Source organism: Cebus imitator, unplaced genomic scaffold, assembly GCF_001604975.1.
Source record: "Cebus imitator isolate Cc_AM_T3 unplaced genomic scaffold, Cebus_imitator-1.0 Scaffold163, whole genome shotgun sequence".
NCBI classification, from domain to species: domain Eukaryota; kingdom Metazoa; phylum Chordata; class Mammalia; order Primates; family Cebidae; genus Cebus; species Cebus imitator.
The window spans coordinates 3,919,304-3,944,361 of NW_016107478.1; the positions used below are offsets into that span (position 1 = coordinate 3,919,304).

Below are 25,058 nucleotides of genomic sequence, written 5' to 3' on the forward strand. Positions count from 1 at the left end.
GGTGTTAGAATTGGGGTTTAAGGTGGGGCCTTATTCACCAGATGGTTATTAGGATTGGGGTGGGAGTTCTAGAACAGTGGTCCCAGCCTTTTGGGCACTAGGGAGTGGATTCATGGAAGATAATTTTTCCATGGATTGGTGATTAGGGGATGGCTTGGAGTTGAAACTGTTCCACCTCAGAGCATCAGTCATTGGATTCCCATAAGGAGCACACAACCTCGCATGCACACTTCACAATAGGGTTCGTGCTCCTATGAGAATCTACTGCCACCGCGGATGTGACAGGAGGTGGAGCTCAGGTGGTAATGCTCACCACGGCTCACTTCTTGCTGCGTGGCCCAGCACCTAGCAGGCCACAGACTGCTACTGGTCTGCAGCCTGAGGTTTGGGAGAAACCCTGTTCTAGAGGAATCTGTGGCTGGGTTGACTAGATACTAAAAACTCCAGAGCCCAAGATGTTCTATGTCTCACTCCTTCCCTACTAAGGTCAGAACAGATCCCAGAATATCCGGAAGAGCTGGGTCTGAGTAGGAGAGTGAAAGGTGCCCAGCGGTTACAGTTTTCAAGGCCAGCGGGCATCTGGCCATTGGGTCAGGCCCTCAGTTATACTGCATGCCCACTTGAACACTCTGGAAAGTTGGTCTTTCCCCAAGTGCCCTGTGGTCATGTCCTGAAGACAAATCCCTTCCCCCAAGAGCAGAGCAACTTCAACTCTGGCTGATCACCCTCTGACCTGTTTCTGGAATCCGACTCCATATCTCCACCAAGAGCACCTCATCTCCCATCCCTCTGAGTCTTGTCCATTCCTGCCTGGCCCTCGCTCCTGCTCGCAGGCAGGCTCCGGGGATCTTTCCAATCGACCTCCAAAATCTCCATCTCTCTCCCTCTCATTGCTTTTTTTCCCCTGATTATTTAAAATAATGTGGCAGGCACAGTGGCTGACACCTGTAATCCCTACACTTTGAGAGGCTGAGGCAAGATGATCACTTGAGACCAGGAATTCAAGACTGGTCTGGGCGACATAGTGACACCCTGCCCTACAAAAAAATTAAAGATTAGCCCCGAATGGCGGTGCATGGCTATAGTCGCTGCTCCTCGGGAGGCTGAGGTGGGAGGACCGCCTGAGCCCAGGAGTTCAAGGCTGTGGTGAACTATGGTCACACCACTGCATGCAGCCTGGGCAACAGAATGAGAAACTGTCTCTTAAATATATATATATATATATATATATATATATATATATATATATATATATATATATATATATATATGTGTGTGTGTGTGTGTGTGTGTGTGTGTGTGTGTGTGTGTATATTAATATACATATATATATATGCTAATCAAAGGGAATATAGAAAATACAGAAAAGTATGGTGGATTTGGGTTAGAGATAAGGATTGGTCGTGCACAGTGAAATTCCATGCCCTCCTAAAACATCACTCAACCACAGCAGGGTGGTAGTGGGGCTTTATTTTGAGAGACATGACAGTAACGAATGAATGCCTGGGATCTGACTTAGCAGGCCTGGAGAGTGGGAGAAGCAGGCCCTCAAGAAGTGACCTGATTTACTTTGCGGAATCCCCAAAGCTCAAGAATTTGTAGTACCAGGAACATCTGGAATTGGGGATCCAGTGGGGCCAGGATGATGATAGCTGGTAGCGAGTGGGTTTAAGCTAGGCACGGTGGCTCACGCCTGTAATCCCAGCACTTTGGGAGGCTGAGGCAGGCGGATCACCTGAGGTCAGGAGTTCGAGACCAGCCTGGCCAACATGGTGAAACCCTGTCTCTACTAAAAATACAAAAATTAGCTGAGTGTGGTGGCGCATGCCTGTAATCCCAGCTACTTGGGAGGGTGTAGTTATATCTTAGTGACTTCCTGCTTTCTCAGCAGGCCACTGACCTTCCCGCCTCCAAGAGGAAAGTCACTGCTTGGTCAGTCTCTGGGAAAGGTGAAGCAGAACCTTTCTGGATTGGGGGAAAATGGGAGGATTAGGTGAAAATTTACATGCTCAATTTCGAGGTGTCTATTATCTTTTCTCCTACTTGGCTCCCCCGAGATCTTGAAGCCAAGCTTAAAACTTGGGTGGGAGATTGGACAGACATTGGAAATAAACAGAGCCAGCCACTGGACCTCCCAGTGCCTCCTCCCTTCAGCCAAATCGGTTCTGCTTCCTTCCCTCCCTCTCTCCCTCCCTCCCTCCCTCTCTCTCTCTCTCTCTTTCTTAGACGTAATTCATAGACCATCAAATTCACTATTTTAAAGTGTGGTTTTTAGTATATTCACAAGGTTATACAACCATTCCAGAACATGTCATCACCCCAAAAAGACACCCTGTATCCATTAGAAGTCACTCCCCAATCTCTCCTCACCACCTGAGACTCTGGCAACTTCTAATCTACTTTTTTCTGTCTATGATTTGCTTATTCTGGACATTTTCTAGAAATGAAGTCATATAGTATATGGTCACTTATGTCTGGCTTCTTCACTGAGCATAATGTTTTCAAAGCTCATTAATGCTGTAACTAACATGTCAATACTTTATTTCTCTTTGTGGCCGAATAATAATTCTATTGTCTGAATAGACCACATTTAACTTATCCATTTATTAGTTGATATCCAATTTTTTTTTCTATTTTTTGGTTATTACTTCTTTTATATGCTTGGTTTTAAATGCAAGATTTGTTTTCAACAGCAATTTCTAGATAATAAAAGCCAGAATATGGCCGGGCATGGTGGCTCACTCCTGTAATCCCAGCACTTTGGGATGCTGAGGCAGGCAGATCACGAGGTGAGGAGTTCAAGATCAGTGTGACCAATATGATAAAACCCCCATCTCTACTAAAATATGAAAATTAGCCAGGTGTGGTGGCCTGCGCCTGTAGTCCCAGCTACTCAGGAGGCTGAGGCAGGAGAATCGCTTCAACCCGGGAGACAGAGGTTGCGGTAAGCCAAGATCATGCCTCTGCACTCCAGCCTGGGTGACAGAGCGAGACTCCATCTCAAAAAAACCAAAAACGTCTGACTACTACTGGCTTAGAGAAACTTTTTCATTTTAGGATTTGAAGATGTTGGGTGCTGATTGCCTGAATCTCTTTTCATGAGGAATATGAATACATCCCTCTATAAAATAGCGTTGGACACCCTGGGGGACCTGACCCCATGTCCACATCCCATTCTGTGACCCCTGACTCCTAGCCACACACGATGCACACCAGCCCCATGAAAATCTACCCTTCTTGGCACTGTGCCACTGCTTCCAGGGAAACTTCTGCCTGGAGTGCTAGAAGGAACTTCATGCCACATGGAGCCCTGCAGAACCCACAGCTTGACTCAGGTCCCTGGATCAGGAGGGAGGGCTGTTGAACTAGTAAATCCCAGGGGCATGGCAAAATCCTTTTCTTCTCCTTTTGTAACAACAACAACAAAAAAGCTCCCAAGTGCTCCGAAGGTCTGCTTTTTTGCGTTGCTATTTTGTCTTCTATTGTTATCACTTTTAAGGAGGAGAGGGTAACTAACTCCATTCTGGATCTGCCCAGAGTATGGCTTATTGTCCACCACTGGCCCCTGGGCAGAGAAGCTGGGTTGCATTGATTTCCTGCGTGAAAGAAAGTGCAATTCACAAGTATCTTTCAAAGTGGAGAAAAGGCTTGGGTGTGAGCTGGAGCTGGACCTGGCTCTCCTGGCTCCCCTCCACCAGGGCTGCCTATGGTGCCCCTAGTTGTTTGCCTGACAGAAAAATCACTTGCCCAGAGAACACAGAACCCATTCCACTGCTGGACCACAAATCACTAAAGCACCTTAGTCATCTTTAAATGCATTCTACCCCTTTGACTGTTTTTTGTTTTTCTCACTTTGTTTTCTCCATGTATCAACCCCATAGAAGAGAACACAAGGTGATGGATGAAAATGTTTGAGCAGTTGCTACCCGTCCCCCAACCCAGCTTGTAGTGATAAAAATACTCAGGGTATAAAGTGGTAATGCTGCTGACGCCTCATAATTACCCAAGTTACGTTGCACTTTTGATTAGAAAATGCAATTATGTTTATAGTGTTATAATCTCACCTGCCTTTGTGTTTTTGAGAAAATTGCAAGAGAATACATCTCCTGGAGTAGGCTGCCCTTGCTAATCAGTTGATTCATGTCTCCTCAAGTGCTCATTGCACTTAAGTTAATGAAGAGATGCTGCTTCTCTGGGGCTCTCAGCTCACGCCTAGACTCTGGGGCTCGTTTTTCAGAACAAACAGCTCTGCCTCAGTTATTTTCTACTCCTCACAGGAAATCCAGCATCTGATTGTCATAGAACTGATTTTCCCCAAGAATCTGCCTTCTATTCTTTCTTTTTGAATTCTTTCACTTATTCAATTATTTATCCATTCATCAAGCTGCCATCAATTAAGTGCCTTCTTAATCTATGCTGGGTGGTATACGAGGCACTGGGGATACAAAGTGTGAGAAGGCAGGATCCAAGCCCTTCAGAAGCTCTATCTCAAAGAAGTAGTAGGAAAGAAGAGACCAGCAGAAGGCAGTGTGACTGGCCCCGAGAGAGGCAAGAACAGGGTGTGAGAGGGGCCCAGTCAACTCCATCTGAAGTGAATAAAGACTCGAGGCAGTCTTCCAGGTGGAAGTGATGCTTGAGCTGAATTGTGAAGAAGGTTGGGACCAGGAAGGTGTGGTCCAAGCATGGGGAAAGGGGTGAGTGAGCCTGCAGCGGTAAAGCTGCCCATTTTGGATTTGTCTAATACAAGACGGGCAGTTGAAATGAGTTGAGTGGCTGGGATGAAAAGCACAGGCAGGAGTGTGTGTGTGTATTTGAGGTCAGAAGAGGAGTAGCAGGAGGTGAGACTAGAGAAGGGTACATCGTAAGGGTCTTCTGTGCTTCCGTGTTGGACGTGGTGCAGAAAGCTCACCAAGCCATTAAAAAGCTTTAAGCAAAGAAGTGATGTACTCAGATTTATGCTTGATAAAGAAAAAAAAAATCCCTCTGGCTTCAGTGTAGGGGATGGAGGGGGACCTACTGGAAGCAGGATGATTAATTACTTTTGACAGTGCAGGAGGTTCTTATAAATAGAGAATAGAGAACCATGTCAGAGCAAAATTTCTATCTATAAGGTCCATTTCTTCTGTTGTCTAGGTAACAGATAATCCCTTGCCATCATCTACGATGTTTGGGTAAAGCATGACACAGGACCTGTCAGCGCAGGATTTCTTTTGTTGCTCAGAGAAGGCAAGGATTGCCATGAGGTGTGACCCAGGATCACAGGATAAGGAATGCACACACTTTAACTTCCCAATTTGGCTTTGACTGGGTCTGTGACTTGGACTTGGGTATCAGTCCTCCCATCTCAAAGTGAGGAGACTGAACTGAATTGTTCCTTAAATTTCTGCCAGCTCTGAAGTCAATAACATGATAGCGAGCTGCCTTTAGAATTACATAGGAATTTGAATTCTTTCCGCCACTTCTGGCTGCATGGTGTTGAATAAGTTACTTAAACACTCTCTAAGGCTAAATTTAGAATGGGGGTAGTAAGATTCTTCTTGCAAGGTTGTTGTGGAAATTAAATATGACACTGTATGTAAAGCATGTTTAGCACTGTATCTATGTGTAAATATATGGCTGTTACATATATCAATGGATGGCTGTTACTATTATACCCCAAAGTGAAGATAGCCTAGAGATACTATAAAACAAGGAAACTTTCTCTAGATCACTCAATGTCAAGGAATTAGAAAAGTGAACATATTAGTGTTTACAAATTCAGCTACAAGTGCAGTCTTTTCTGCCTCGTAGGCTAGCCAACAATACCGGGCTGAGATGGTAGTGCTGATACACTGTGACAGAGCACCCTCTAGTGGCCGTAGACATTAACATTTTCATTAAGATCATTGAAGAACAAGGCTCTGCGGACATGGATGCAAACATCGGGGATTTGAGTTTGTTACTCTTAATGCCAGTAAAACTGTCTTAAATATAATGAAGTCTCACTAATTATATCATTTCTAATAGTAATTCCTTAGCTGACTGTTCCACAACGTCATGTTCTGAGCATTTATAAGAGCTTGCAGTTCTAAGACAATTACATTTTAAATTCAAACATAAATTATATCAATATTTGAATCTCACAAAAAATACTCAGAATTTTTCTTGATGAGACTGAAAAATAATGTGAAATCACTCAAAAAAATGTGCAATAGCACTTGGGTTAGGTGGCAGAGCTGGGGTATTTCCAGGGGCAATCTTGCTACAAACGTGGCTGTGTGACTTTGGGCAATTTGCTTCATTTTTGGGAACCTGTTTCCTGTTAAAATACTGAAGTGTAAGCCTGAACAACCCTTTTTCCAGCTTTAACATTCTCTGAATTAAGGGGAATAAGTTATCTATTTTAATATCAGGGCTTCAAAGAAATTTGATGTCTTTTCTTTATGAACTTGGGGTCTGAAATACAGTTTAAAGGCCATGTAAAGATGAGTTTATAATATTTTACAAAATCAACCCTAGTCACTAACAAAGATTCATATTTCCTTTCCATAGTGTAGAATTTTGGAGAAATACCTGTCCAATGAGGACTCCATTTAGTGGGTCTCTTTGCATCCAGGTGGGACTGTTAGGTTTAGTTCTTGCCAAAGGAATAGGAAAAAACGTGTATTTCCAAGCCAAAGTATTTCCAAAGGAGGTTAGTATTGGGTGTGTGACCCTCCTCTTCTTCGTTCCCCTTGTCCTCCAATGGATAACACTTACGTGAAAGGAACCTGGGTACCTAAATTACCTATTGAAGATGAGCTGCCCAGTGGGGCCACCCAATCAGAAATACCTGCATTGAACTTACTATTTCTTGTACTTTGCCACCTAAATTACTATCATTTAGGTGTCTGAGTTCAAACTGGTTCTATAAACAAGATGGAATATGCCTGTACTACTGTAAGGAAAATTAGCTTATAGGAATTAAAAATTTTTCTGCAGATACTAATGAAATTTAAAGGATGCATAGTTCTTAGTTGATCTAGCAACTAAGCTTCTAGGGCTCTTCTGAGAAGTATTAACTGTAAAAGGAAAAAACTAATATTTTTAATAGAAAAATGGAAACAACCTGAAGTCCAAATGAAAACAGATCAAATAAATTAAGGCAAATATATACTGCAGAATACTAAGTACCTACTGTAAAGGATGAATAGACTATGCACCAACATGGAAAGACGTCCTCAATGAGAAATATGGAAGTTAAAGATACACAGTATGATTCTGTTGGGTTTTTAAAAAAATGTATAGGTTTTGCATATGCTAGAAAGACTGGAAAGTTAAAGATTAATGAGTTAATACTGCTTTTAAGGTGAGATTTTCACTTCCTTTACACCTTCTATAGCCTTTAGTTGACAGAATGTGTGTTGCTTTCTTAACATCTTCATACACTCCACCCTTTAACCAAAACTCTCACCATTCTCATTCCTTACCTCCATACCTATGCTGAAGTCTTTCTCTCTGGACCATTGTCCCCCAAATGCCATTTTAAAAATCTGACTAGTTGGCTTCTTTTCCCCAGAAACTGACCTCGCTGCTCATATTCCACAGCATTTCCTCTCATTTGTTTAACCATCCGTTATGCTGGAAGTCTTTGTGCATCCTAGTGTCTTAGCTATTCATGTTGGGCTTTTCTGTTTCCCACTTACTAAATAAGGCTTCTTGTGGGAAGAAATTAACATTTACTCACCTTTGCTTACCCTACAGTGTTCCACATAATAGATGCTCCACAAATCTTTGATACATTAAAATGTGGCATTTTTTTTTTTGCAATTCAATGTGTATATTGCTAATAATTTAGAAAGCATCCAAATGATCACCGTTTTATTTTCAAAATTTTATTTATATGGAATCTTCAGCATGTTTCAGCTTAATTTTTAGAACAAGATAAAATCCAAAAGCTTAAAATCAGGTATTTTATAATGTGTCACAATTAAGTATGGAGAGTTCTGTCATTTTTGAGGCAAATCTTTCATAATTCTAAAAATGCAGATATTTACAATATTTTTAAATACAGACATATACAACATGGCATATTTAAATGTACAAAATAGTTGAAATTATACTACAGAACATTCCAAAATTCAAACTAATTTTAAAAAGTCCACAAACACTAAAAACATTTGGAAAAAAACAGCAACAAGTTTATCAATAACCATGCAGTGTGTTTAGTAACTTATACACAACACATAAATTGCATGTCAGATCCACAAATCTAAAGGTATATGATTGATCTATTTAACTCATGCATGCTACACTCTAAATACTATTTTATAATCCATAGGCTTAAACACATTTTACAGTAATCTATGAAACAGGAATATAAACTATGAAAACATATTTAACTGACTTCTTAAGAAACTAGGAAACCTCAAAGATAGCAAATCAGGCATTCTTTTCCCCTGAAATTAAAGTTCTTATGAATACATTCATAAACACCAAAGGAAGAAAATAAAAACAACCCAGATATTGTAACTTAATTTTACCTTCTCGAACTTCTATTTAGAGCTCTTGGCATAATCATAGCCCCCCTGGGATATTTTTATTTTCTCCTGATTCAGTGGAGGCAACATATTTATTCCCTTCCTTGTTCCAGGAAAAATTTAAGATGGCTTAGAAGATAGACTCAGAATATACTAGAAAGTATAATGATAGCTTAAATAAAAAAGGAACCAGAGAAAGCAGAATTTGGGGGGAACAGCCATTTAAGAAAAGGTCAGGAAATACATCCTGTAGCACATTATTCTCCCACAGTGATTTTCTGGAAATACTACAAAATATATTAATTTGTAAGAAAACTAATAATAAAATACTGGTAAACTAGAGATACTGATCAACTTTGTTAAATTATTTACCCTGATGAAGCAGATGATTATAAAAATGTGTGTGCTTTTCTTTGTGCTTAGATAAAAGAAGTTTTCCTAAATATCATATAAGTGACTCCAGATTTAGTCTGTAGCTTTTGGTAAAGGTGGAAAAAAAAAAATTGGACACGCTTACTGATTTCTACTGAGAATTCTATCAACTGCTGTCTGCTGACTTGTGACTGGATGGCTTCAATTCAGGTGGTCATGTGTTACACAGCTCTTGTGTAAGCAAAAAACAAAGCACCATCAATTCCAGGGCATCCTGACTGTATTGGTTCCTCCAGCTCACTTCATCAGGACCCAGCAAGAGAAATGGGAGGAAGGTAATGTAGAGGAGGAGACCTGCTCAGGCAGGTTGAGGCCAGTCTCCTCTGTTGGGTGGAGCTGCAGAGGCTCTGACTGTGCTTACAGTTTGCATGTCACAGACCTCAACCCCACTGCTGTGGGCAGGGAAGGTATGGTATGGACGGAAGACTGGGAGCAGCAGTAAACAGCTTCAGAGAAACATGCATGGTCTGTCCATCTCTATTCTACAGGCCTAGCTTTCAACAAATGATAGAAAGAATGGTCTTGTATCTATATGCTGAGAAAAAAGAATGGAGGGAATGATGATGAAAGAAAGGGTTTGTAGGAAATGGGGAGAAAAGAAAGGTATTAGGATGTTTCCCTTTCAAGTGTGGCATGAGTTTCAAATCTATAGATTAAGGACAACCAGAACAAAAATATCTGAAGACTAAAACAAATCACTGCCTCCTATCTTTTTTGAGGATCAAAGGTCCCAAGTAATTTATGAGTTTTGATTAGGTTGGGAAGGAAGGAAGTTCAAGTCTATAGATCTGTTAACTGTGGAAACTGCAGTGCTCTTGGTTGGGGTGGCAAAGGCTTCCTCAGGGATTGTGGTGTTAGAAGGGGACAGAGTCATGACTGCTATTTTTCCAATGATACCCTTCAGAATACAGGCAGTGCCAGCTTATTCATTAGGCACAGTAGCTAAGGCCCACAGTTTTTTAGTGGCCAAAAAAATGTTTTAATGTTTTTTTAGCCTTGTAAGAAAAAAGTGAACTTCTAGACTAAACAAAATGTTTTACTCTAAAATGTTAATACATTCATTTCATACAAATGCAATTGTAAAATATCACTTTTAACTTTTTATGGAAGAAGGAGTCTAAGATGGCCAAGCTCCCTAGGGCCCACAAAAATCATAATGCAGCTCTGAATACAGGGTCAAACAAATTGTAACTGAAGCAATATAACTTGAACAGGAAACTGAAGACAATTTAAAAGGATTAGAGAAGAATGTTTCACGGCTAAAATAATAGAGATGATGACTCTGAGCTTACTGATCCTGTTCCACTGGTTTTTCTTTTCTTGAATGTTACTTTGGAATTAGATTTTTAAAGAAAGCTAAGTTAATACTGGGGATGTGCTAGTGTCAATTTCCATTAGTCAGGCCAGAAAAAAAAAGTTCAGCTCATTATTTTATAGTCATTGTGCAATAACAAAGGCAGAATCAGGATGAAGACACCTTCATGTCTTTAAGTCCTTTAGTCCTTCCTCCACTTTGTACACATTTTTAGTGGCAGGTTTTCCTTTGAGACCCCGCCTCCTAAACTTCCTGTATCATAGTCCCAGTCATTTCTAGGCTTCCTCTGTGCTTCAAGGCCCTGACTCCATTATCCTTGGTAGTAGCCCAAGGCTGGCAGTGCCAGCAATGTGGGTACCTGCAGTTGAAAAACTGTTTTAAGAATGTGACGAAAGAAAAAAGAAGCAGCGAACATGATGGAGGAGGAGAGAAAAAAGTAACCAATTTTAACATACTCAAATTATACTGTCAAAAAAATGGGGAAGGATTTATACTATTAACTGTGTTTTTTTAAACAGTAGCACTGAGATTTTTATACTTCATAGTTCTCTGTATTTTCAAACATATTTTACAAGATAAATGTACTCTATAGTCAGAAAATACTCAGTAAGTATTATTTTGAAAATTGTGTTCTGAAGACCCCAAACTCTTGACAATTATCATCCTTGAGATCCTCACCATATGACTTAGGTTGGCAAATATGGTTAAAATTGGCACACACAGCAGGGACACTCAGATTTGAAAGCATAACTTTTAACGATTTCCATTACTTTCCATCACCCAAACTCATCAGTATTATAGGGAAATGTCAATCAAGAAACCTAATAAATAACAACTTTTTAGTATTTGTTCCCCAATATATTATGAAGAAACAGTTCAAAAGGAAGATGAGTACAAAGGAATCAATTACTGCCTTTCATAGAATCACACAACTTCTGAGGTTGGAAGAGAATACTAAGTCATAAAATTCAGGCCCTTGAATTAACAGTGAGGAGCGTGCAGTCCAGGTTACGCGTTTTGATTAAGGTCACACAGCAAAGTTGGTCACAGAGTTAGGATAAGAGTTCAGGTTTCCTGACTTTTGGTCTCTCAGTCCTCAAAGCAATTGTTTTGTAAGCTATACTTCATTGTTTATCCAAAGTGCACATAGAAAAATGGAAAAATACTACCTGTTTTTTAAAAAATGTATGTTAATTTGGAAACTATATTAACTAAAAATATAAACTTCACATGAGTAGTCCAACAATTAGAATGAACAATAAAATTTTAGTCCTGAAAGGACCCTAAGAAGTTAGACTTCCGTTACACAAGAATTAAGGCTAAGGAAAAGTAAACTATATCCCCCCAAATCACAAAGTTGGGACAAGACCAGGTCACCTACAGCTGGCTCACCGCTTCTTCCAATACTCCTTATTCTTCACTGGCTACTGATTACAAACAAACAAACAAACAAGCAAAAATGTTGAATCAATCTGGTTTAGATATAAGAAAACATTAGTGAGAATCCTTAGTGAATAGGTATAAATCAATCCTCTAGATACTAAGAAATAAACTAAAATCTATTGAATTTCAATGAATGAGGCAGCATGATTGCTTATTTTATTTTAAAATGGGCTTAGATGCAGATCATAATTCTGAGTTTCAGTGTCATTTGAAGCTGATGTAAGGCTTAACAAATGTAAAACAAAATTCTAATGTTTAAAGTTCTCTAGATCAGGGATTGGAGAATAATAGCCAGCAGCCTATGTTTTGTGAGACCTGTGAGCTAACTATGGTTTTTATAGTTTTAAAGAATTGTTTAAAACAAATACACACACACATATACACACATAGAAGAATGTCTCATAGAGATCATATGTGGCCTAAAAAGACAAAATTATTTACTAACTGGCCCTTTACATTAAAAAGTTCACTGACATACATTATAGATTCAGAAAGTATATGAAACTGGGCTGAATATGTAATATGTCCTGAAAGGCGTTTTTGTTTTAAAAATTAAATCTCTGATTTTTCCAGCTTTATTATCATTTGCCTCTTTCTCCTAATAGTAGATAGTAGAAAAAAAAGTTTGAGGGTTATGACTAACTAATTTCCAGTTAAATGAGGTTTTATCACATATACTAATGTAGTGGACACACAATTGAAGCTAATTATTTTATGCATGTCAAATTAGTCAAAAATTTTCAGATCACGGGGAAAATGGCGTATCTTATGATAATGCTGCTATACAATGAAATGGAAGCAATATTAAAAACTAGTAATTCATTCTCTCTTTTGGGTTTCTCTTGTTTTTAAGATTTTCTTGTCATGATTCTCCTGGGTCCCTACTGCATGTTGTTAGATTAATCAGTAGTTCTAAACCATATTAATTATCTCAGTGACCACCCATCCACATCTCATTTGTAACCATAAACAAATCTCACCAGAACATATGAAAATAATGGAAGTGCTTCTAAATGAATTATGAGATACCACAATGAAACATAAATGGCTAGCTCAGGGAAGAAATGACTTAGAGACATAGTCCAAATCCCAAGCTGAACACAACGGTAAAGCCAACTAGGCTCCTAAGTTTCACAGCCTAAGTTACACAGCATTGCTTAGTAAAGGACTAGAACACTGTGCTGGACCCTGGTTTGCAACACTCTGATAATCACTGTATGAAAGCAAGTCTGTAGCTCTTCCTTTTCACATGATTTATGTGGCAAAGTTTGGATTTTGTGAACTAGAGAAAAAATACCAAAGCCATGCCAATGTTAACTAAATTACAATCACTTTAAGGTTATAACATTGAAAGCAATATCTACTGTGTCAAGATTCAAATGTCTTAACTGTAAAATAATCACATTAACAATTCCTTTGTACAGTTCTCTTCGGTTACTCCATTCTCTTGGTTGCTTTTATAATTGGAAAGGAACAAATTTTCTATTTCAGTCAAGAATTCTTCAGCCATAAAGCAATTGGTCACTTTGCTCAGAGTCTTCCTCATACACTCCAAAAGCTAGTTGAAAAGAAAAGTTTTATATTTAAATACATAAAAAATATAAGGGTTTACATTACTATCACTATTTTGTTCCTTTCCAGACCTCACATTTCCTAAGGCTCAAATGAGAAACACTCTCCTTAAAAATGGTTGAAGATTAACTTGTGTTTAACAGTCACAGAGCTGGAATGTAGAAAATTGCTGCTGAGGAACATTCAGCTTAGTACCTTTACGATTTTACATAAAGAGACAAACCTGAGATTGTTTTATGTGAGACTTTCTACTTTATAAACATCTGTGACTTTTCTCCATTTGTAGTTACACTTATAAAGCAAAATAATCCTGGGCACACATGCACACACACACACACACACACACAACACAAGATTCTACCATTTCAAAATGAGGATGCTAGCTAGAGTCTATTTCTTTGGAAATGTGCATATACTTTTCAACAACACACAAAAAAGTGAATATAACAGAAAGGAGTAAAAAATATTAAAAAAAAATTATGTTTAAATATTCTATCCCCTAATTGCTATTTAAAAAAAGACAAATGTTGCTGATCTACTAGCCCTCAATCATTACAGAAGCAAAACCTAGAAGTGAACTGATAGAATTCAAAACTCTTATTTCCTATTAGAAAGTTAAATAAAATGACTATTTAAATTTAATTGTCAGGTTTATACCATCTTTCTTAAAAATGATCAACTGTTAAGGCTAAAATGGAAACATGGCACTTTCAAATTTAATAAAACGAGGAAAATGCTCTCCATTGTGTATAATAATAATCTGCAAAGAAATTTATCAGCCGACACTGATAGATTTACTCTAAAATAGTATTTTTTCTATGTGCAAGTTTGGGCAACAAAATACATTACTAATTATCTCCTAGAAATTAATTTTCCAAAGGAAAAAGCAATAAAAGAAATATACAGAAAATTATCCACAAAGCATTAGGCATCATGGGAAAACACATTGAGATGAATAGCTTTAGAATTTGTGAACAATGGAACCAATTAAAATGAAGGCAGCTTACTTTCTGCAAACAAGTCAGGTCAGAATCCCGGTGAAAGATTTTATCCATGGGGACGCTGCTGTAGGAAGAAATATGAAAACAAATTGATGAAACAAATACTATAATCAGTTTCGTAAACTATCACAGATGCCATACATCACAATTTTATATTTAACTTGGGTTTTCTCTGAAACATAATTTAATGAGCAATACTGCAGATGTGCAACCATCTCAAACCACAGCACATACCTATGGGACAGCCTGTATTTTTCTATTATCCATCTTGTCTTTTCAAATACTAATCCCCACTGAGGTTCTTCTAACATCTGTTGTACTTCAAATTTGTAAGGTAACCCTAGAAAAACATAAAGAAGCACATTTTCATCAACTATTTCTTAACTCTCCAATCTCCTTTTAATTATACTTAAAATTCCCTTCAGTGTTTTTACAACCACGGCTTGACAGATCAGCTGAACAGCACTTTAAACATAGTGAGCATTCATTAAATATTTATTGCCTGACTGTGCTTGATCCACCAAGCATATTAATGCCAAGCTATTAATACTAATAAAGAAGAGTAAAAGTGCCATTTACATGACAATTCTATGCCGGGCACTATGATAGGATGATCACATAATTTATCATCCAAATCAAGAGACTTTTTGAATGAAAGAAGGTATTATTAACAATTATGGCTGAACCAGAGGTTTAAATTGGGACTATTCTAGACAAACTAAAACACATTGCCATCCTAGTGACAATTCAAAAAAAAAAATTAAATACAGGTTATTAAGCTTACAACAATGCTGTAAGGTAGGTAGCTTTTTTTTTTTTTTNTTTTTTTTACAGGTGAGAAAACTAAAGCTGAGACACATTAAAATCATATTTAGACTAGCAAAGTGGCAGGACATAGATGTTAAAACCCAGCAGGTTTGCCTCACTTCTGAGCCCAAACTCATTCTACCTCCCTTGATGAGCTAATCTAAGACTAGACAAGAGGACAGGATGAACCTGGGGAGGCAACAACTGCTTTAAGTCAAAGTTGTCATACTAAACTCTGGAGGAAAGAAAGAAGCCCAAAAGGTGGATATCATATATTCAGCTAGAAAGGAAAATATACCCAATGATGAGCTATCTTAGCTGTTTCTCACATATCCTTCAAGACCTCATGTAAATGTATCTGTAGCATTTTTTAAAAAGCTCAGCTGATTCATTATCAGAGGCTGATACTGGCATAATAACACTTAGAATGCATACTATGTACCACCTAATACTTTATGTGAAATCACTTAAGTGAAGTGGCTGCCATTAATTTTCCCCTTTTTATTTTTGATGAGGACACTACGTCCTAGAAAGGTTAGCCTGCTCATGGTCAGATATAAAAGGCAGAGGCAGGATTTGAACCCAGGCAGTCAGGCTTGAGAGTTCTGGTTTTAACTTTTACATAACACTGCCTCTCAACCGGGTTTTTACCATGATAAGGCTTTTCAAAACAATAAAATGCCAGCAAATCAGAACCCATGGGGGAAAAAAAAACCAAGGGGGAGAAAAATAGAATTGTTTCCTCACAATGAAATAAAGCATAGCTTAACTGTCAATATGCTCTAAAAAGCCACTTTTTTTCAGGTGTTTGGAAGAAGGGAAGGGGACAGGCAAGCCTGATGATGACTGATCTTTTTTATTTAATTGTTCAATATTCCTCTTCTCCAAAAACTTAAGGAGAGTGACACATTATAGTACATGAGCTATTAAGCAAACTCCTCTTGGTGATAACAATCATTTACTTGACATGCTTTGATTACTTACTAAACAGGGATACCAGCTATATAATCATAACTACCCAATGAAAACCTATTATTTGCTAAACACTTTACATATATTACTGACAAACCTTACAAATATACACCTACTGTAAGCAAGGTAGTAATTTTTTTCTGACTTTACAGATGTAACAAAGGAGAATGAGAGAGTAAACTGCCCAAGGAAAAAGAAGCAATACATGTCAGAGCTGGGATCTGAACCCAGCTGAGTGACTCCTACTCTCAATGAAAGTTGAAAATAAAAATAAAGAGAGGTAAATAATGCATTTTCAATCTATGCTGATGGAAAAACATGAAAACAAACATAATAATTATATACAGCTTTATTTGGTATTTTAAGAATTTTTTAAGTTAAAAAAGGTACTTTTAAAGCCAATGAAAGTTTTCTTTAATAGAGAATATTTTTATCTACTAAATATCAGAAGAAAACGAATCACTAAATTTCCTGCCTGTCGCAATGGTTAAAACATTTAACCATTAGAGATATTGTGCAGATATGACCAGAGTTAAAAGTACTGTAGCATAAGGTAACCCATGGCTTCTAGAAAAACCTTAATTCTTGCACCAGAGGATTTCTAAGGGCAAAGCAAAAAACCAAGGATTAAGATCTAATAGTGTTAACCATGGACAAGTCATTTACAAGACAGCTCTGTCTAATGGTAGCTCATGGGAGCATCATGGATAGTTCCCTCTAATGTTTTCAAGTGGTTTCTTCCCCTTTCTGGGCAGTTTTCTTCACACGCATGTGCGGATCTGTATTTTGCTAAATACTCCAGGGATACCCTTCTACAAATCTCCAGAGTTCACGCTCCCTTCTGCTTTCTGTTCTCTTGGGGCTCAGTCTCTCAAACTCACCTGTCTTGGTCTTCTTGTCTCCATCACCTTAATCAAGTCTGCCTGACTCTGGGGGGTTTCTCCTTCTTGTGCCATATCTGAAAACCCTCATAAGCGTAAGCAAGGGTAATTTTGGGCTCTTTTCATTTGTTTCCTATCTCTTAGCAATTGTATTCGTTTGCTGCTCAAAGTTGTGTTTAAATACCAAGATTTTATATATTTTGTCCAGTTTTCTGGTAGTTTCAGACAGGTTCTTGTTACTTCATTTTTGCCAAAGTAGAATTCCACAAACTAAATTTTAAATTTCATGTATTTCTAATCAAGTTACATTTAAAGTCACATGTGCCATGTGCCTGCTATTGTACTGGACAGCACCAGAATTGAGGTTTATTTCCAAAACCTAGCAGTCTGTGGGATTATAAAATGATTTAAAGACAGAACAAGTTAATTGTGGTTCTGTTTTTTATAAAATTGTACTGAGCTAAAGAATAATGTGTATTATGTACCACGTGCAAAATGGACATTCCAGACTAAATTTAATACCAGTATTATTAATTCAGTAAAAACCCACATAGTGTTGACCACCTCCTAGATGCAAAGCAATTTATTAGGTGCTACTGGAAAAAAAAGAAAAGACATAGTCCCTGCTCTTTGGGCATGCAGTTGATTAGGACTTGCTAAACAGATAAACTGCATTAAAAGATAAAGTTACCATGAAGGCAGGAATAAAGTGTTGCAATACATAAAGAATAGAGGAACTAATAGTAATAACATGGGGGCAGTGCTGGTAAGTCATTATCAAACATAGGGCATCCAAGTGAGATCATTAAGAATGAAGAGAAATTAGGCCAGGCTCGCTGGCTCACACCTGTAATTCCAGCACTTTGGGAGCCAGATAACGAGGTCAGGAGTTCGAGACCAGCCTGACCAACATAGTGAAACCCCATCTCTACTAAAAATACATAATTAGCCAGGCATAGTGGACATGCCTGTAATCCCAGCTATTAAGGAGGCTGAGGCAGGAGAATCCCTTAAACCTGAGAGGCAGAGATTGCGGTGAGCCAAAATCGTGCCACTGCACTACAGCCTAGGCAACAAGGGCGAAAATCCGTCTCCAAAAAATAAATAAATAAATAAAAAGGAATGAAGAGAAATTAATTATTAAACAAACATTCTTTGGTATCTACTTTATACCAGGCCTTGTGCTAGAAACAGGATAGAAAAATGGGTACGATATAGTATTTATTCTCAAAGGGCTCAGATCTAACGGGGAAGAGTACAATGTGGGGTAAATGCAGTGACAGTGTCCAGAGGACCTGACCTAGAGCAGTGGTAGTAATGACAGAATAAATATCCTAGAGTTATTTAGCCTACTGTTTCCTCTTATTGTTTGCTTTCTGTCCACATTCCCTTCCTTTTCCTAGTCTGCTATACTAATTCCCTATCCACCAAGAAATGATTGGCTACAAGTAGATATAAACCTGAGAGGAATCAAGTCAGATGACAGCCTATGCCAACCAAATTCTTTCCTGAGATAGAATGGGAACAAAGAAATATACCAACTGAGTTAGTCATTGTTAACCCTAAACTGGGAGGTGACAAGAGAGCCAGTGGTCATTTTTGTTTTCATCTGCATGCCATCACAGAGAAAGCCAGTCTGCATTTATAAAAACAATTTACATGAGAACAGAGACTGTTTTGTTTACTGCAGCATCTCCAGTGCCTAAAATACACACTGCCTGGCCTAACTTTTCTCCATATTTCAATCCTTTTGCCCAGTGGCCATAGTAACAAAAGTGAGGACTTGACTAGAGCAGGAGATTATGAAAGGGAAGAGGGCGGCTACACTAAGTGGCACCCAAATAGTAATTCCCTAGCTGAGGCCACCAACTCTGACATTAAATAATTTTGCACAGTTGCAAATCTTTTGATTTGTATAAGTCAAAGAAATGAGAGTAGAAGTAGGATAAAGTTATTTTTGTTGAAAACTTACGATAAGAGCCATCTGGGCTAATTTCCTCACTTATAACCAGGCAGGTAATTTGAGAATATGGTAAGGGATTATTTCGATTATAGGGACTAACAATCATTCCAATGAACTTTGCACCTCCTCTGGAGAAGTAACTCTACAATTACAAGAAAAATATAATTAGTTTCAACTATATAAATTATATAGTTTATAATTTATCCATACTTTATTTATCCAATTTATTTAGCCAATGTTTATCCATACTAACATTTTAAACATCTAATAGGGAAAAGCAGGAACAAAAAGGTACATTAAAAAGTTCACATCTGGCCTGGCATGATGGCTCACACCTGTTAGCCCAGCACTTTGGGAGACTGAGGCGGGCAGATTGCTTGAGGTCAAGTCGAGACCAGCCTGGCCAACATGGTGAAATACTGTTTGTACTAAAAATACAAAAATTAGCTGGGGCAAGGTAGCACGTGCCTGTAACCCCAGCTACTTGGGAGGCTGAGGCAGCAGAATCCCTTAAACCTGGGAGGCCGAGGTTGCAGTGAGCCGAGATTGCGCCATTGCACTCCAGCCTGGGTGACAAGAGTCAGACTCTGTCTCTTTAAAAAAAAAAAAAAAAAAAAAAAAGGTTCACATCCAAACTGCAACTAAATCAAATGCCTTAGACATTCATTTCACACTGAAAATTTTTCAGGCAAAAATGTGTTCAACCAAATCCGGAATCCCCCTTTAAAAAAATTGGCCTACACAATCTGTATTTGCCATGAACATATTTACTAATTATATTCACCATGCTATATCTGTAATTCTTATCAATATGGTAACAATTTACAAATACCCTACAGCAAACCCAGTCACATATCAAATGTAAAATCCCAGAATAAAACGAAACTTGTTCTTCAGCTATAAAAAATGTATTATGTTTCTTATTATTTCAATTATATTTAGTTCCAGTCCTAGTTGCTCCCATTAATTTTTAAAGGCTCTGGGAGTATTTATCACTGTAACATTCATGGCTTGTCTGTAATTAATAAAATAACTGACTTTCTAAATGTTTACATAAACATTTATCAATCTTGCAGAAAAAAAAAATGCATATTCTTTTAGAACTCCCAGTATAAAGAATATTAGAAATGCAAAACAAAAAACGTTTAAAGTTTATCTATTTAAAACAAAGCACTGAGGGGGTGTGCAATCACTTACAGAATATATCCATATAATACCTGGTATTTAGCCTGTGTGTCAATATCTCGTAAGGAAGGATTGGGATCAAAAGCAGGATGAGAATGATACCATCCAATAACACTGTAGCCTCTAACAGCCAAGGTTTCTGAGGCCTGTGTTTGTGATACAGGATCCATCTCACACTGTAGTCCTGTACTCAGACTGTTACATGGTTCTGCTGCACAGACCTATAAAAAACAATTGATCTTCAAATGATTATACTAAAATCCTGTTAATTCTATTACTCTAATGTTATAATTCTTTCAGAGATACAGAAACTTTTCAAGGTCAAGACTTTTATTTGACAATATCATAGTCAGCCTTTAACTTGCAAATGAGTTATACTCCAAAAATCTGATTGTATGCTAGAAACTTAGCATGCATTTTTCTACTCAAACAAGGTCATAATAATGGCTAGTTTTCCATGTCAGCCCATATGATACCTGTACAAAGGTATTCTTTCAATGACACCTGTTACTTATGACAATAATTTCAACAGAATCATGCATACAAACTTTCAACTACAAGTGCTAGTACATATTTCTGGCCTCTTAGAAGTTGTAGCTTTTTACTAATAAAGGCAATGAGGAGCCAAGGCATGGCAATGTTCTCTCTTGGTGGTAAAAAGAAACAGGTGCTCAGAATATGGAATGTTACATCACTTCTGAGAATATATAACTTGCAAATGTAGCAAGTTATGCAATATTTGCATATTCTCATATATATCACAGGTAAAGTCTGTAGTTTAATTATATTCACTGAATTCTATAAAAATATTTGGTATGGTAGTAGGACTAAATAATAACTAAAACATATTTTTAAAAAAGAGAACTTACTTCAACTACTTTATCAACTTCTGAGTATCTTCCTCCTAATAGACCAATCACTTCTGCCATAGAAACATGAGCATGCTAAAAGAAATACAAGACAGACTTAGCCCAAATGCACAAAATCACTTGACAAAAAATCCTAACAAAACTCACTTATCATAAGAAAGTCATGTATAAGTGTAGTCATCATGCTTTTATAAAATAAAGTAACATAAAAGAGGAACTAGATGCTAGGCTCAGTGCACAGAGACTAAGATTTCAGGTATCTTCACTGTTGGCTGAGAAGCTTTCAGCCACTTAAACGTTCTCTGACTCTACCTTTTCACTTACAAAATGAAGATACCATTTACTCTCCCTATTCAAGAAAGGTATTATGTAAGGATACAAGGTAAAAATCACTCTAAATCCTTCTACACAAAGACATCACAAACACAAAAACTGTTGGAGGTATTGGTAGTTTAGTATAAACAAAAAATCCTCCAAATTATAGGAGTTGTGTTTTGTTTCAGTAAACTAAAAGGTGGCAGACACAGATATTAGAAAATGAAAACAGGGTTAATGATGGTAAACAGTCTGCAAAAACTCACATTAATTTATTTTCTCTAAAATATGGAAACATGCAATTGTTTGGCTTTTCTTCAAAAGAAAAGACTTATTTTTAGATTCCTTGTAAAAGAGGATAGTTAAGATCCAAAATACACGTCTTCCATACTCTGTCTTAAGCCTGCAATAAAAATACACAAGAGTAGAAATCAGAATAACTAAGTAAACGCAATAGATTATCCTTACCAAATCCATTATTAAAAGTGCTTCTGAAGCCACTTTCACCTGAAATGGCTCCTGAAATATAAAAAAACAAAACAAAATGGGGGAGCATAAAAATAGAGATTTTGTTCTCCCCACCTAGAATGCCCACCCTGTTCTTTATCCACCCCACCAAGTTCTCAGCACTAACAAAGCTCAAAACAAACTAGACTTTTAAAAAACATTACGATTTAAAACCCCACCAGGGAGAAATTCTCTCTCATTTTCAGTCTTTTCCCATACATATGCCCTGCACATATAGAAAAAGCGTAAGTATTTCCTGTTTGACAGAAGGAAGGGGAATTGTCTATGGTCATTCATGAATGCATAAATAGTACCTGCTTTTCTTCACTGAAAAAATTACAAGGTATCAGTTGGAAGGGATCAAATGAGCTGAAAAAGAAAAAAAATTATTTTTAATATAATCTCAAGATTAGGAAAATAGCATTTATTTGCAAATTTGAAAGTATGTATCAATAGTCTATACCCAAATTCTGTATAAATGAGAAAAATATTAAACTATGAGAGTTTCTTAGGCCGTTCCATCAATCCTTTCAAAAGAAGCACTATTCTTTTAGATTTAACAAGAACAAAAAAATCCCAGGGACTTTGAGATAAAGTCATTCTGTTGTCTTAATTTCCTTTGACACCCAAAGTAGACACTATGCACCATCAGACGTATGTCCCACGCTTAAAGCAGATTTCAAAAATTTCAATGAAAATATAATTATCTGTCATGAGACCCCAAAAAAAGTTCAAGAACGATGGAAGTTTATCAAAAACGCTAGTTAGTTCAATACTGTGCCCATTATAGAGTAGGAACTTAAAACATTTTTTTGAATGAATGAATGACAAACAGTTCTGTTAAAGAAATTAATGTATTAGTCCTATGATAGCCTCTTAGAGTGAAAAAGTGGTCAGGTGCCATGGCTCATATCTGTAATCTCAACACTTTGGGAGGCCGAGGTGGGCGGACCTCTTGAGCCTAGGAGTTTGAGACCAGCCTGGGCAACATGGTGAAACCCCATCTCTATAAAAAAAATACAAAAATTAGCTGGGCATGGTGGTATGTGCCTGTAATCCCAGCCACTCGGGAGGCTGAGGTAGAAGGATATGTATTCACACAGGAATACATTTGCATTAACATAACTGGAAGAGAGCAGGGCAACTCTGTTCCCATTCAACCACAGATTGTTAGCTTCAAGAGAACATTTTGTTTGGCTTAATAATGTATCCCAAGTGACCAGAACCATGCCTGGCATATACTATAGACATTCAAAGTCACTTGTTGAATAAAGAAGAAAGACCTTTAAATTAGAAAGTATTTAATCAATACAAAAAGAAACTGAAGGCCAAGATAGATGAGAAAATAGCACAGAAGGAACATCCCAGAGCATTTAAGAACCATGGATATGGAACTGCTGTTAATGTTTGTTGTGGAACTGCAGAAAATGGGAAAGTTACCAAAGGACTAGAAATAGGCAATTATTGAGCTTGTTTCACAACACAAAAAAGCAGACTGCAGAAAAGGAGGAATTAGTTATTGAATACTAGTAAAATTCTAGAAAAAAATATGAAAAAGCTGATTTGTGATCTTTAACCAAGTGAAGAGGTGACTAAGCAAAATGGCTTCATGAAAATGTAAGGCATAAGTAGACCTTATTATAGACACTACTGATGGGAATGATCCATTAGAAACTAAAGACTCAAATATATTTATCTGAAATTAAACAAGACATCTGTTACGATTATCCTTCTGCATAAGATGAAGCTATATGGGTTAACTGTGGTAATCTATGTAGCTGATTGAAGAATGAATATCTTTGTTGTTAAGATATAAACAATGAGGTTTACATTCTCTAAGTTCAATCAGCGATTAATGGCAGGAAAGGCAAGCTTATTGAAATGTTAATGATACAGTGCTACCAAGGCTAAAATGAAAAAAGTGGATCTGGATTCAAAAAGATTCTGATGACCTGGAACAATGACTTGAAAATCACAATAAATATAAGTCTTACATATTGAGTCAGAAAATCAATTGTCTGTATATTGGATGAGGAGTCCTACCTTATGAATATTTTTTACATTGTTTATCTAATTTAGTCTCACAACAACTGTGTAAGTTTTCATTTTTATTTTAGAGAGGTAATATGTAATGATTATGGGTATGAATTCATAAGCTTAACACTTGGGTTTAAAATCAACAGCCACACTACTTAATAGTGGGAGCAAGTTACTAAACCTCTCTAAACCTCTCAGTTTTCTCATCTGTAAAATGGGAGTAAGAATATTAACTAATGCATAGGGCTGTCATGAAGATTATTAATAAAGTGCTTAAAACACAGCTAACAGTGTTAGCTACTTTAATTATTGTTTTATAAATGAGAACCTAAGGTGTACCTAAGGACATATATCAGGTAAAAATAATATCTAATGGCATTCCTGGATATCTTGTTTTAAAAGGGACACTGATAAACTACAGTCTATTGAATGGGGCATCTGAAGGAAGAGGGAATAGAAAATTGGGGCATTTAACTTATTTGGTGACCCTTAATTTTAAAAGGTTCAAATTTTAGATTATCCAGGCATTAGAAAACAACGACAAACTATGCAACAACTTGCTAACAATTAGTACCACCAAAGAAAACCCAGTCATTTTATGAGGTCTTCTGTCCATAACGTCTAGAGTTGAATACCAACCTGTCCTAAACAAGGCCCCTTTACAACATATGTTGGATCCTATGTTCACTGAATCTGAACAAATTTAAAACGTTTGTTCTAGGTCTCCCAAATTCATAATCAGTGAAACAAACAAACAAAAAAATCTAAAAAAATTGTAGAATTTTTAACTTAATGTAAACAACAATGTAGCTACTGAATATTTTTTCATACATTAGCCATTTGTGATAAATTTTTAAAAGTCACATTTATATAACACTACACCTTTTTGTTGGTCTTGAAACTTTTAAAGATTTAACAGGTCTGCCTTTTTCCTCTTCTCTTCTTTTTGCCAACTCCTCAGCAGAGAGATGCTAAAACAAAATTCCAATTGATTAAGGAATCCATCAACTACTAAGAGGCAGAATAAAAAATAGTCCTTTAAAACCAAATTTAAGGGCATGTGAGAACAAGAGAGACTAAACTGATACAGATGGGTTTTCTTTTTTGCTACCAACATGGTACAAAGGCTGGACAGTATTTTTTTAAAAACTGTTTCAAAAGATATAGCCATCCCAAACTGAAAATCTACTTCTCTTGATTTGTCCATTTCAATGGTACCAGTCACCCAGGTTTGAAAACCTCAGAATCACCGGAGTCTTTT

The 25,058-nt window shown here is 37.3% G+C and overlaps 1 protein-coding gene across 2 annotated transcripts in view; it reads right to left on the bottom strand.

Annotated features, from left to right (window-relative positions):
* Positions 1-7,837: 7,837 nt before the first annotated feature.
* MYSM1 (Myb like, SWIRM and MPN domains 1) overlaps positions 7,838-25,058 on the bottom strand; it is a 44,039-nt gene continuing 26,818 nt past the window's right edge. For both annotated transcript variants that reach the window (XM_017544007.2, XM_037744068.1), the window contains exons 12-20: positions 24,680-24,768; positions 22,075-22,129; positions 21,722-21,772; positions 20,939-21,013; positions 20,102-20,290; positions 18,894-19,026; positions 14,496-14,601; positions 14,268-14,325; positions 7,838-13,246 (exon numbers count right to left, since the gene is read on the bottom strand). In XM_017544007.2, the coding sequence (XP_017399496.1) occupies positions 13,088-13,246; positions 14,268-14,325; positions 14,496-14,601; positions 18,894-19,026; positions 20,102-20,290; positions 20,939-21,013; positions 21,722-21,772; positions 22,075-22,129; positions 24,680-24,768 (915 nt within the window). In that variant the 3' untranslated portion in view covers positions 7,838-13,087. The remainder of the gene's footprint in view (positions 13,247-14,267; positions 14,326-14,495; positions 14,602-18,893; positions 19,027-20,101; positions 20,291-20,938; positions 21,014-21,721; positions 21,773-22,074; positions 22,130-24,679; positions 24,769-25,058) is intronic.